The sequence below is a fragment of the Poromitra crassiceps genome (genome assembly GCF_964638095.1).
Source record: "Poromitra crassiceps genome assembly, chromosome: 12".
In the NCBI taxonomy this organism is placed as follows: domain Eukaryota; kingdom Metazoa; phylum Chordata; class Actinopteri; order Beryciformes; family Melamphaidae; genus Poromitra; species Poromitra crassiceps.
In genome coordinates, this window is record NC_139632.1 from 28,428,239 (window position 1) to 28,441,669 (window position 13,431).

The 13,431-nt window shown below is 47.4% G+C and overlaps 1 protein-coding gene across 1 annotated transcript in view; it reads right to left on the reverse strand.

Moving 5' to 3' along the window:
* The window catches only part of LOC310786921 (guanine nucleotide-binding protein subunit beta-4), a 28,474-nt gene extending 15,474 nt beyond the window's left edge, over nt 1–13,000 (reverse strand). Inside the window, exons 1-4 of the mRNA XM_083648259.1 lie at nt 12,826–13,000; nt 1,932–2,189; nt 966–1,004; nt 86–192 (exon numbers count right to left, since the gene is read on the reverse strand). Coding sequence (XP_083504385.1) covers nt 86–192; nt 966–1,004; nt 1,932–1,988 — 203 coding nt within the window. The 5' untranslated portion in view covers nt 1,989–2,189; nt 12,826–13,000. The remainder of the gene's footprint in view (nt 1–85; nt 193–965; nt 1,005–1,931; nt 2,190–12,825) is intronic.
* Nucleotides 13,001–13,431: the final 431 nt, after the last annotated feature.

Consider the following 13,431-nt stretch of genomic DNA (forward strand, 5'->3'; position numbering starts at 1 on the left):
CCTCTTCTGGAAGGCCTGCTGTGAGTTTACAACAGTGAAAAAGAAGAGAATTACTCCTAAAACATGAGTAGTTCAGCCAGCCTACCTGGAGTCACTGCCCCAGTGCATTGCATAGATCTTGGCCAGGTGGCCCCTGAGAGTGCGTCGCGTTCGCATCTGTATCCGGCCCACTGAGTCGAGCCCAGCTGTGATCTGCCAAAACACAGGAAACACCATCAGCGGCCAGACATGAGGAGGGCCACACACTCATCACCACAAACACACACACACACACACACACACACACACACACACACACACACACACACACACACACACACACACACACACACACACACACACACACATCAGCACAAACACACACACATCACACACTTATCACTACAAATGCACACCGCTTGGCTGGAGACCGGACGCACAAGTGACCCTACATCACTCTGACTGGGACAGCTTACAGTGTTGGCTGATAGTGATGTTATAAAGTCATATGTGTTGTCATTTTGTGTATATATGTATGGGGGTTTCCAAACTTAGGAATGCCACGGCCCACTTTGAAATCTGAAAATCTTCCGGGGCCCACCCAACCCTTTAATCACAACTCTAATCAACACGCGAGACTAAGATGAAGTATTTTCCTATATATTTTTAACTTAATTAACAGAGCATGTGAACTTGAGCATAAAGGGAAATTAATAATCCATCCACATACAAAAATTGAGGGAAAATAAAATACCTAAAAGCTAGATTGCTAACATGTTCTCCCCCCTTACTCATCAGAAGTATTTGCATGCATAACACATTTGTTGAGACAAAAAAGCGATGAGCAACAACAGGGGAAATCAATCCACAAGCTATTAATGGTATTTAGGCTGTGAGAGGGTGGAGTTGTGTTCCGGAGTCCAGACGTAGATGCAACTACGGCTGGCTACTGAGAGACTATGTATTGTAAAGTGGAAGTCCCTTACCTGTGACAGAGTGGAGTCACTGCAGGCTTTCCTGGCATCCTGCAACACAAGAGCAACCAATTACTGATCAGCTAGTTTATCATGTTGGACAGCATTGAGGATTATTCAACCACTGCTCAACTCCATGTGCATATGCAATTAATACACACACACAAACAAACAAACAAACAAACACAATAATAACGCAAAAAGAGAACCTGAAACATAAACAACTTCCTGTGACAAAACTGCTCTTACAGAAAGTGTCAGCTCAGAACGTGCCGCAAGTGAGTGATCACAGGGACAGAGTAGGGCTGGGCGACATGGACCCTAAATCATATCTCTGTATTTTTAGGCTGAATGGCAATAGACTGATCAAAATAAAATGCAGACAGGGTTTCCTTCCCTGACTATTGGTTCTTCATAAAATATTTACACAATGAGATTTTTGCTAAATAATCAGCAATGTGGATATAATGACTAAGTGGGTAAACGCAAATAATAGAACAGCTAGAACAGTCTGGCAAGTTCAGAAAATCACACATCACTTTACTGTAATGCAGCCTTTAAAACCAGGAAAAGTCACAACACTTATGCCATATATCATATCCAAAATCTAAGACGATATCTAGTCTCATATCACGATATTGATATAATATCGATATATTGCCCAGCCCTAGGACAGAGTGTCTCAGTGATGGCAGCATAATCATACAGCAACGACTGACATTTATAGATTAATTCACAGAATCCAACTGCTCGCAGATAATGGCTATTGACTGATAAGCTGAAGCACGTCACAGCCTCATCTGAAACGACATGAGTCACGGTTTAGAGTGACACACACACACACACACACACACACACACACACACACAGACATCACATACACTCATACACACACACAGACATCACATACACTCATACACACAGACACAAACATAAACAAACACAGACACACAGACAGACACACACAGGCTCCCGTACCCGGATCTGATTGCGTAGTTGCTCAGCTTCCTGTCGTAACTGTTCCAGTTCGCTCATGGTCCCTGGGTGATGAGCTCAGGCCGCGCTCCGCTCAACTATACTGACTGGGAAAACACACACGCTCGCGCGCGCACACACACACACACACACACACACACACACACGCACGCACACACACACACGCGCACACACACACACTCTCTCTCTCTCTCACACACACACACACACACACGCACACACACTCTTTCCAGCTGACACCTGCAGGACAGAGAGAGAGAGAGAGAGAGAGAGAGAGATACTGTAAGTTCAACAGACAGAGTGAGGGATGTGGCTTTTTGGACAGGAAGACGACCATCAAACAAACAGAGGTATCCTGTGGGCTTGGCTGTTTTGTTTTGTACTGAGGGGGCAGTTTTGTTTGGCTGCATTGAGGCCAATGCGGAAGTACAAAAAACTGCAGTTCCTCGAATGGCCACTTGAGGCTGGCTGCAAAAGTGAGTCATTCCCCATTGACCTCCATGTTAAAATGCCTGACTTTACAGCAGAAATCAACGTGTTTACACTTACAGCAGTGCCTAAGTTTAAGCTCAAACACAGCCTTCTTCGGCTGTGTCATTTCGGGTTCAACTGCTCCACAGCGCCGGATGTATCGGTTCGGTGCTCAGTGGTGCGAGGGTGTACTGCAGTTTACAATTTAGACCATCGGCTGCGCTTCCTGGAATATCATGGATATAAGACTCGATCCAGTTGCTGTAGCCCTTTTTCTGACTCCTGTACACATTCATCTGCCCATTTATCGATGTGATCAAACTAAATTGGTGTGACAGAACTCTGGTCTACTGCTCCATGTTTAGACAAGGATGTGGATGAGAGTCTCGTTGCCTTCCCAACCAGTGGGTGACGTCATTCCAAGATGGCCGCGCTGTGAATATGGTCTATGGGTGACGTCACACTCACTACTTCCATCTCTATCTTTTTGACACACAGTACCAAAGGGGAGAGAGGAGAGGTGCTGTAGGGAGCGGAGATGGGAGGTGCGTCTACCCTGAGCCCAGGCACCACAGAGGGGGGCCTGGCTCTTCAAAACACCCCCGGCCGGCCCGTCTGGTTCAAAAGGCCATCTGAGCCGCTCTGACCTTTCTGACTCAATCAGCCTTTTGTCTCATTGCATTGTGTCGTGTGCTCTGCCCCGCCCATCAGCCCTGCAGAATGCTGGACATGTGTGTATGCTGGGCCCCGCCCATCAGCCCTGCAGAATACTGGACATGTGCATGTGCTGGGCCCACCTATCAGCCCTGCAGAATGCTGGACATGTGCATGTGCTGGGCCCACCTATCAGCCCTGCAGAATACTGGACATGTGCATGTGCTGGGCCCACCTATCAGCCCTGCAGAATGCTGGACATGTGTGTATGCTGGGCCCGCCCATCAGCCCTGCAGAATGCTGGACATGTGTGTATGCTGGGCCCGCCCATCAGCCCTGCAGAATACTGGACATGTGTGTATGCTGGGCCCGCCTATCAGCCCTGCAGAATACTGGACATGTGTGTATGCTGGGCCCACCTATCAGCCCTGCAGAATACTGGACATGTGTGTATGCTGGGCCCACCTATCAGCCCTGCAGAATACTGGACATGTGTGTATGCTGGGCCCACCTATCAGCCCTGCAGAATACTGGACGTGTGTGTATGCTCGGCCCCGCCCATCAGCCCTGCAGAATGCTGGATGTGTGCGTGTCGTAAACCGTCTAAAAAATATGGACAGAGTCAGCATGACGTCACCCATTGTTTTTTTTTGGACTCCCGTTTTGAAGAGACAGCACAAGACCAGGGGTTTCCCAGAGCTACAGCTCCGCCTGCTACTGGTCCGTGATCTGCAAGCTGCGCGATCACTGGACAGGCGACCTGTCAATCGCGCCCAAATCATAGTCTTTTCTATCATCGATTTTACTCTTAACAGGTGAGTTATATACAAATTCAGCCCCGTACAGTTGTTATAATAAACCTCATCCGTGGCTTTATCACCTACCATCTGGATTAATGCAATGGGGTCCTGTTCGGGGTACCCAGCAAAGCCCTGGACAGGCTTCAATTTGTGCAGAACTCAGCTGCCAGGGTTCTGACCCACACCAAGCCCTGGCAGCACATCACCCCCACCCTCATCCATCTCCACTGGCTCCCGGTCAAGTCCCACATCACCTACAAAATCCTGCTCATCACGTACAAATCCCTCCATGCTCTGCCCCCCAGAACCTATCTAACCTCCTCCACCCCTACACCCCATCCCGGAATCTGAGGTCTTCAGACTCTGGTCTCCTCTCCATCCCCCACGCCCGCCTGGTCTCCTCTCCACCCCCCCCCCCCCCCCCCCACACCCGCCTGGTCTCCTCTCCATCCCCCACGCCCGCCTGGTCTCCTCTCCACCCCCACCCCCACACCCGCCTGGTCTCCTCTCCATCCCCCACACCCGCCTGGTCTGGTCTCCTCTCCATCCCCCACACCCGCCTGGTCTCCTCTCCATCCCCCACACCCGCCTGGTCTCCTCTCCATCCCCCACACCCGCCTGGTCTCCTCTCCATCCCCCACACCCGCCTGGTCTCCTCTCCATCCCCCACACCCGCCTGCCAACCTTTGGGGACAGAGCTTTCAGTGTGGCGGCCCCCACCCTCTGGAACTCTCTCCCTGCAGAGATCTGCAATGCCCCATCCCTGGACACTTTCAAGAACACCCTCAAGACTCACCTGTTTAACAAAGCCTTTGGCCTATAGTCTACTCTGTTCTGTTTTATTTGTTTGTCATTATGTGTCACTTTATTGTTAAGCGTCCTTGGGTTCCTTGAAAGGCACTATATAAATCCAAGTTATTATTATTATTATTATTATTATTATTATTATTAAAACCGTGTTTTGAACCAAGCTGTAAACATGTTTAATCCTGTTGTAAAGATGGGCATTTTATCATGGGGAATTACTCCCTTTTGGAGCCAGCCTCAAGTGGCCATTCGAGGAACTACAAACAGTGATACTTTTCAGTATCACTTCTGCAGCTTCCTCTGTCAACACCCGAGCTTGCTGTGTGTCTGCGTGTGTGTGTGTGTGTGTGTGTGTGTGTGTGTGTGTGTGTGTGTGTGTGTGTGTGTGTGTGTACTGTGTGTCTGTGTGTGTACTGTAAGGAGCTGTGGATGGTTTATTAGATGACGTCTGCAAGTGGGAGAGAGAATTTGTCTGTGTGTGTGTAAGTCAATGTGAGCGTATGTACTGTGTGTGTGTGTGTGTGTGTGTGTGTGTGTGTGTGTGTGTGTGTGTGTGTGTGTGTGTGTGTGTATTTGTTTATATGCATGTCTGGATAAGTGTGTCAGATAGAGCATCTGTTTGTGTGTGCGTTTGTGTGTTCATGTGTGTGTGTGTGTGTGTGTGTCACTACTTCCCTTACCTTAGGGAACGTGAATGTGGGTCACAGAGCACTTACACACTCCTCAGAAATGTTTGGACCAACCCAACCCCCCTCATTTTCCAGGCCGTTTTACAGCCGGCTGTCCAGAAGTCTAACGTGTAACTCCCACATTAATTTTTCACTTCCATTTTCTATAATTCAACAATTAGAGCAAGTCCAGCCCATCCTCTCCACAGGAAGTCATGTTGATTTAAAGAGGAGGGATTTTCCCTCCTTTATCTTCCCTTTTCCAGAAGCTTACATCCACCGCCTTACATGAGGCCTAGTCTAACTCACTGGCCTTACATGAGGCCTAGTCTAACTCACTGGCCTTACATGAGGCCTAGTCTAACTCACTGGCCTTACATGAGGCCTAGTCTAACTCACTGGCCTTACATGAGGCCTAGTCTAACTCACTGGCCTTACATGAGGCCTAGTCTAACTCACTGGCCTTACATGAGGCCTAGTCTAACTCACTGGCCGCAAAGTACAACTGAAATCTAAGAGGCTAAAACCTCAATGCTTTTTTTTTTATACATAGACCAAGTAAACACTCAATTACAAAAATGCTTTAAAGTTCAAAGTGCTGAGATTTAGAGTGCCACAGCATACTTTCATCTCAGTGGAATGCTGCTCTTAAAGACTCACTCACAATTAAATTAGGTTTTGGGCCATTGTGCCTGTGCTTCTGCCATTGAAATATCCTGGACTCTTGTCTCAGCCGAGGACAATAACGAGGCATCGGGGATGCTTTTAGCTGGCCATGAGTGACGTCACCCGTCTCCCCTCGCGGCTGACGCAAGCCCCCTGAAGAGAGGCTCTCAGCGTCAGCTGGCCTGTGATGTGGTGCTGCTCTACGACGACCGGGGGATCTATTGTACGCCTCGACAATATGCCACGTCACGCAGAGCACCTCGTGCGCTCGCCAACAAACCCAACATGACCTTCTATGGTCAGCGAAATGTTTTCAATCGATAGTTTGAGCCTGACGCTTGTGCCGGAGCACACGAGAGAGATGAGAAATGAAAATGTGCGCAGGTGTGACGTACGGTGATGACGTTGAAATATGTGATGTGCCCTTCAGGTGCATTTTTGTCATAAAGCGGCTAAAAGGTCAGCCGAAAGTAATCTGAGAGAGGCCATAACACCTTTTGCTTGCCATACATTTTTGACCTGACTTTGCGGAAATGCCACACATTTCCTCACACTTGGACACTGGGAGATGATGATTACTATAGAGTCATTTAGAAACCAAAACAGGCCACCATATGTACTGTCTGATGTAACCACACGTCAACCACCATCAGCAAAACAAGCTGATGTGACAGAGTGATAATGCCTACAAGGCAGGGTCAAGAAAAGGACGTTTTCCTGTAACATCTCAACTCTCGACTTTTTAGAGAAGTCTTATGGCTGTTTCACACCAGTGCGGCTCTCCGACTCCGTGCGAATAATCGTCATGGAGATTAGCAAATTTTGTTTTAGTTGTAATTGAAGCTGGCACACACCGGCGGCAGTACATTCGTGCATTGCCCCAAATGCACCCCAGCCCCCCCCAGCGACCCCCCAGAAGGACCTCGACGTCCGCGGATTTCCGCCTACGAAAAAATACATTTAGCTTGCCGGGTAGCTTGCTGTAAAATGGGGGAACCCGGCTCATCAATTTGGTTTCTCAAGATCCAATTTTGTATGACAAACACCGCGATGACTACCTCAACAACGAAATCAAGGACAATATATGGCTTCAGATGGCCCATCAGCTGGGATTCACTGAAGATGGTAATGTAGCTGGTGTTATGTAACATAATTTACTTGCTAACGTTGTAAACCACTGTTGTAAACGGATGGAGCTACGTTACTTGTATCCAAGTGCTAACTAGCAGTTTAGCATCAAATTTGGGGTCCGCTGCTACTGCTTGACTCTATTTTCTTTTCTCACTTTTTTAACGGAAAATGAACGTGGGACTGCGAATAATTCGCACCGGTCCTGTGTGTATAGGTTGCAATGCGGAAAATCCGTACGCAATTTCGCACCGCATTCCGCCGCGCATCTGTGTGAAACGGCCTTTAAACCTCAGTGGACACTGATAGTGCTGTGTGTGTGTGTACTGTGTGTGTGTTCTCTTCAGTTGTATGGCTGGAGTCATGTAGCCAGCCAGGCCCAGAGCATGGCACAGGGGAACGGGGTGACAAAGGGGTGTGTGTGTGTGTGTGTGTGTGTGTGTGTGTGTGTGTGTGTGTGTGTGTGTTGGAGCTGCCCATTGTTTGGTGTGTGGCAGCCATCTATAGCAGCTAGTGCTGCTTGGCACTGTCACAGGCAGGACTCTGTGAGGCGCAGCATGGCCATGGGAAGCTTGGACATCAGGGCTGGGTATCGGTACTCGATACCTTTAAGGCAGCGGTTTTCAAACTGAGGCGTGCCTCCCCTGGGGGGCGCGAGACAACTTCAGGGGAGGCGTGTGTGAGGAAAAATCAGAGAGAAGAAAATACACGCAACTTGGCCATGCTGCACAATGGCTGCGCATCCTCCACCGTGCGAATCAGCCGGGGGAGGAGCTCCCGCAGTCTGGCTGGTGGCTGGCTGTCCAGGCGAGTGAGGAGCTGTCAGAGGAGAAACCTAGCTCCACGGAGAAGGAAATCCTGATTTTTTTGAAATGTGTGTTTCACAAATCTGATGGCGGCAGCTCTTTGTATGTACAGTATATCAAACATGCTATGCTCATGTTTTTGTATCTGTTGGGGAGCTATTTCCAACTAATTCTAAGACATTTATGTGGCTGGGGAACCGTCTGTCCGCCCTAGCACAGCCTGGCTGAGACAGAGCGAGGGAGAGAGAGACAGAGCAAGAGAGAGAGAGACAGAGAGACAGAGTGAGTGAGGGAGGGAGAGAGACAGAGCGAGACAGAGACAGAGGCATAGAGACAAAGCGAGGGAGGGAGACAGAGTGAGGGAGGGAGAGAGACAGAGGCAGAGAGACAGAGCAAGGGAGTGAGAGAGACAGAGGCATAGAGACAGAATGAGGGAGGGAGAGAGACAGAGACAGAGTGAGGGAGGGAGAGAGACAGAGGCAGAGAGACAGAGCGAGGGAGTGAGAGACAGACAGAGGCAGAGAGACAGAGCGAGGGAGTGAGAGACAGAGCGAGGGAGGGAGAGAGACACAGAGAGAGAGAGAGAGACAGAGCGAGGGAGGGAGAGACACAGAGAGAGACAGACAGAGGCAGAGAGACAGAGAGACAGAGTGAGGGAGGGAGAGAGACAGACAAGAGGCAGAGAGACAGAGCGAGGGAGGGAGAGAGACAGAGAGAGGGAGGGAGACAGAGCGAGGGAGGGAGAGACACAGAGAGACAGACAGAGGCAGAGAGACAGAGAGACAGAGTGAGGGAGGGAGAGAGACAGACAAGAGGCAGAGAGACAGAGCGAGGGAGGGAGAGAGACAGAGAGAGGGAGGGAGAAAGACAGAGAGAAAGAGAGACAGACAGAGGCAGAGAGACAGAGCGAGGGAGGGAGGGAGAGAGAGACAGAGGCAGAGAGACAGAGCGAGGGAGGGAGGGAGAGAGACACAGAGAGAGAGAGAGACAGAGCGAGGGAGGGAGAGACACAGAGAGAGACAGAGAGACAGAGAGACAGAGTGAGGGAGGGAGAGAGACAGACAAGAGGCAGAGAGACAGAGCGAGGGAGGGAGGGAGAGAGACAGAGAGAGGGAGGGAGAAAGACAGAGAGAAAGAGAGACAGACAGAGGCTGAGAGACAGAGCGAGGGAGGGAGGGAGAGAGAGACAGAGACAGAGCGAGGGAGGGAGGGAGGGAGGGAGAGACAGAGGCAGAGAGACAGAGCGAGGGAGGGAGGGAGAGAGAGACAGAGGCAGAGAGACAGAGCGAGGGAGGGAGGGAGAGAGAGACAGAGGCAGAGAGACAGAGCGAGGGAGGGAGAGAGAGCAACAGAGAGGAAGACATACGAGAGACAGAGACAGACGGAGGGAGAGAGAGACCTGCCTCTTGCCTTAACTTCTCCCCTGGAAAGTCAGATAATTTGTCGTCTCTGACGACAAGGAGACAAGGTCCCTTGGCCTGGTCATGACATATTGTTACAGGAGGAGACGGGGTCCCTTGGCCCGGTCATGACATATTTGTTACAGGAGAAGACGCGGTCCCTTGGCCGGGTCATGACATATTTGTTACAGGAGGAGAAGTGGTCCCTTGGCCTGGTCATGACATATTTGTTACAGGAGAAGACGTGGTCCCTTGGCCCGGTCATGACATATTTGTTACAGGAGGAGAAGTGGTCCCTTGGCCCGGTCATAACATATTTGTTACAGGAGGAGACACGGTCCCTTGGCCCGGTCATAACATATTTGTTACAGGAGGAGACACGGTCCCTTGGCCCGGTCATGACATATTTGTTACAGGAGGAGATGTGGTCCCTTGGCCTGGTCATAACATATTTGTTACAGGAGGAGACATGGTCCCTTGGCCCGGTCATGACATATTTGTTACAGGAGGAGACACGGTCCCTTGGCCCGGTCATGACATATTTGTTACAGGAGGAGATGTGGTCCCTTGGCCTGGTCATAACATATTTGTTACAGGAGGAGACATGGTCCCTTGGCCCGGTCATGACATATTTGTTACAGGAGGAGATGTGGTCCCTTGGCCCGGTCATGACATATTTGTTACAGGAGGAGACACGATCCCTTGGCCCAGTCATTTGTTACAGGAGGAGAAGTTGTCCCTTGAGTGCAGGTGTTGCTGCTGACCCTCCCCTTAGTGCCAGGTCATGTGCAACAATAGGAAGCCACACAGCCAGAGTGAGCGCTCCATGGGAAGCCGTCATGGACAACAGGCTTTCAGGGCTTTTCAGTTTGTCAGAACTTGATGAAGATCCACATCAGACCACACATGAATGGATTTACACTGAGACAACTGGTTCCTGTCATGGCCTGGGATCTTCTTGGGTCACATAAGGAGAAACTCATTCACGTGAGCTTCAGACTTGTAAAAATAATGTAATGTAAAATGCAGGTTCATTGGGGGTGCAGGTACTGCAGCAGTGCTGGGGGCCTGACATGACTAGGAGTTAAAGATTTAACATGATCAATAGCCAGTAAGAAGGGGGGGGGGGGGGGGGGGCTTAGCTAATTTTTGCACCATAGCCAAATGCCAATTATCAGCAAAGTATGCCAATGCAGACACATACAGTGGAATTTTGAATATTTATTATTGCAAAAATAGCATTCTTGTTAGTTAGGCCTAATTACTCTAATTGTCAGTGTGGTAATTAAAAGCAGAGTTACATTTAACCTATACATGCTTACATTTAGAGCATGTTTGCATGTATATTTGTATGGCAATGCATTGATTTTTGGTAGCAAAGTTCTAATGTATCATGTACCATCTGATGGCTTACCAATATTTCCTACCAATATTTAAGTTCACTTTCTTTCTTGACCAAATATGAGGTTCTATATAATTCCTCATAGATAGTTTCTACTTCCTTATTTATGACAAACCCTGTTGGAAGATGTGAATTTAATTGTGAGATGATCAAGCTTGTGATCATCTGTCAAACAATAATCCAGCTGAATATTAATAATAATGATAATAATGATAATAATAATAATAATAATAATAATAATAATAATAATAATAATAATAATAATAATAATAATAATAAGCATATTGCCTTCAATTTTTTTTTTGATATTTAATAATTTAATATTAATTTATTTACTATTTAATATTAATTAAATATTTATGAGCTATTACTGCATCTATACTGATGACGAGCCCAACTAAGAACAAAGAGGAAAACAACAAGAGTTACAGTAAATGTGTGAAACTGAAAGTGGGAGGCAGGGCGGCTCCGCCAGGTGTGAACTTGTTCAGGTAACCAATGACTATTCCAAACATCTGCAGAATGAAGGAAATATCAGCTGTCTTACTGGAAATTCACCAGATAATCTCTCCAATCTGCAGATGTTTGGAATAGTCAATGGCTACCTGAACAAGGTAACCAATGACTATAATCATAGCCGCAGAATGGAGGAATTATCTGGTGAGTTTCCAGTAAGCTGGTACAACTGGAAAACTGACATTCAGTATCATTTAAGTCAGATTAATGACATATGAAAAATACTTTTGAAAACATCTGGTATGAAGAATACATCACCTATAGTATAGTTAATAAATTACTGAAATTGTAACAAAAGCTTAATTACCTAATCTGTATGTGTGTGTGTGTGTGTGTGTGTGTGTGTGTGTGTGTGTGTGTGTGTGTGTGTGTGTGTGTGTGTGTGTGTGTGTGTGTGTGTGTGTGTGTGTGTGTGTGTTTTCTAGTCTCACCAGTTTGGCTGAAACAATGAATAAACGTATAAAGATGACTATTAAAAAACTATTAAAAAATCTTTGCAGCTTGGGTTCCTTCCTGCCACAAAAATCTAATCAAATTAAGGTCAATGGTCTGATGTGCATCTCAGTCCTGAACATGGACGCTTTGGAAAGCCCTGCTCTGCTCAATATTTGGGTTAGACTGGTGCAAGGCCAATACACACAGCTGGAGTGACAGGAGTCAAAACTGACACGTTTATTTGACTGTCCGCAGTCACCTCTTCTGAGGCGTGCACCGTGTTGTTTGGACTGCTGGCTATTGCTGAAAAGATAACAGTGATTTTGTCGCAGTTGGAAACATCAAGGATGAGTACAGCAACTTTTAGGCTACAAAATGTATATCATTTTACATTGTAGCAGCAGCCAGCAACAACAACAACAACAACAACAACAACAACAACCCACTTCTCATACAGAGAAAGCTCTTACTGCTGTCAACTACAGCGCAGACAGGAACGCGTGATAAACATCAGATCGGTCACATAGATACAGACTCGGTGTGTGATATTAACATAAGCTAATCTGTCTGCATATTTCCAGACATTTCTAATAATACATATTACGTACAAGCAACAAATTGCTACGCGCCCCCTTACATGGACGAGCTACCAGTTGCGGCTCGGGTAAACTGAAGGCAGATTGTCATGTATAATTGATAGAAAAATGGAAATAATTTAAATATCCAGGGCATCTTCTTGCTCCACATATGAGAGGACTGATGCGTGAGATGTGAACGCCGCTCAAATGAACATGTTAATATTTAGTGTGAGGTTCGGTGCATGGTAGATTTCCGCCTGAGAGTCATTTGACAGCGCTGCCTGCGAGCAAGGCCGCGTTTTGATAACAGTCCATTTTCAGCAGTGGAAAAAAATAACAGAGAATAGCATGCTACTTAACGTTATAGGCTGGGAACAGTTATGAAGAGCAATAACGTTACTGCCCCAACACACAGACATCTCACTCTCCAGACCATTTGACGCATCCCCTCTAACGTTAACGTTATATACAAAACAAAAGCCGACATGAGCAAAGCAGGAAATAAAGGCAAGAAAATACCAAGAAGATAGCCTACACGTCCTTACCTGAAGCAGGCTTCTCTTCTCGGCTCAGTCCGTGTCACACTGACCCGTTTTCAATCACTCATGATGCTCCCAGCTAGCAGAGGGATTACAAAGATAGCTTGTGTTAATTTTTAAAACAATTAAAGCTGATTTAAAGGGCCAGGAGCTGGCTGCAACTCCGGCAGGATTCGACTAAATTTTCACCCAAGCAGCAATCTAATCACCACACCCATGAAACTGGGAACATGGCAACAGCCTACGCCGAGGGGTGCGCACGAAGAGAAGGCAGCAATTCTTATTTTTTTATATACGAGACTGTTATAACGCGTTAGAAAATACCATTAGCTCATAATTAGCTCGTAATTACCACCGTGTTTCCATACGCTTGGTAATGAGGTTTTCTGCTTGTGCGCTCGAATCGACTGTGCCGACACGGCTGTCTCCCCCACGGGAAAATGGTTTGGTCTGTCAGCCCCCTCAACAAAAAAAGAACAGACTGGGATACAGGAAACAAATTGTAAACCTATGGAGCTGGTAGTAGTTAATTCAAATGGACTTCACCCTGCTTACCAAACCTGTTTATCTCTAAAACCTCATATATATACACCAGCAAAGAGAGTCGTGATA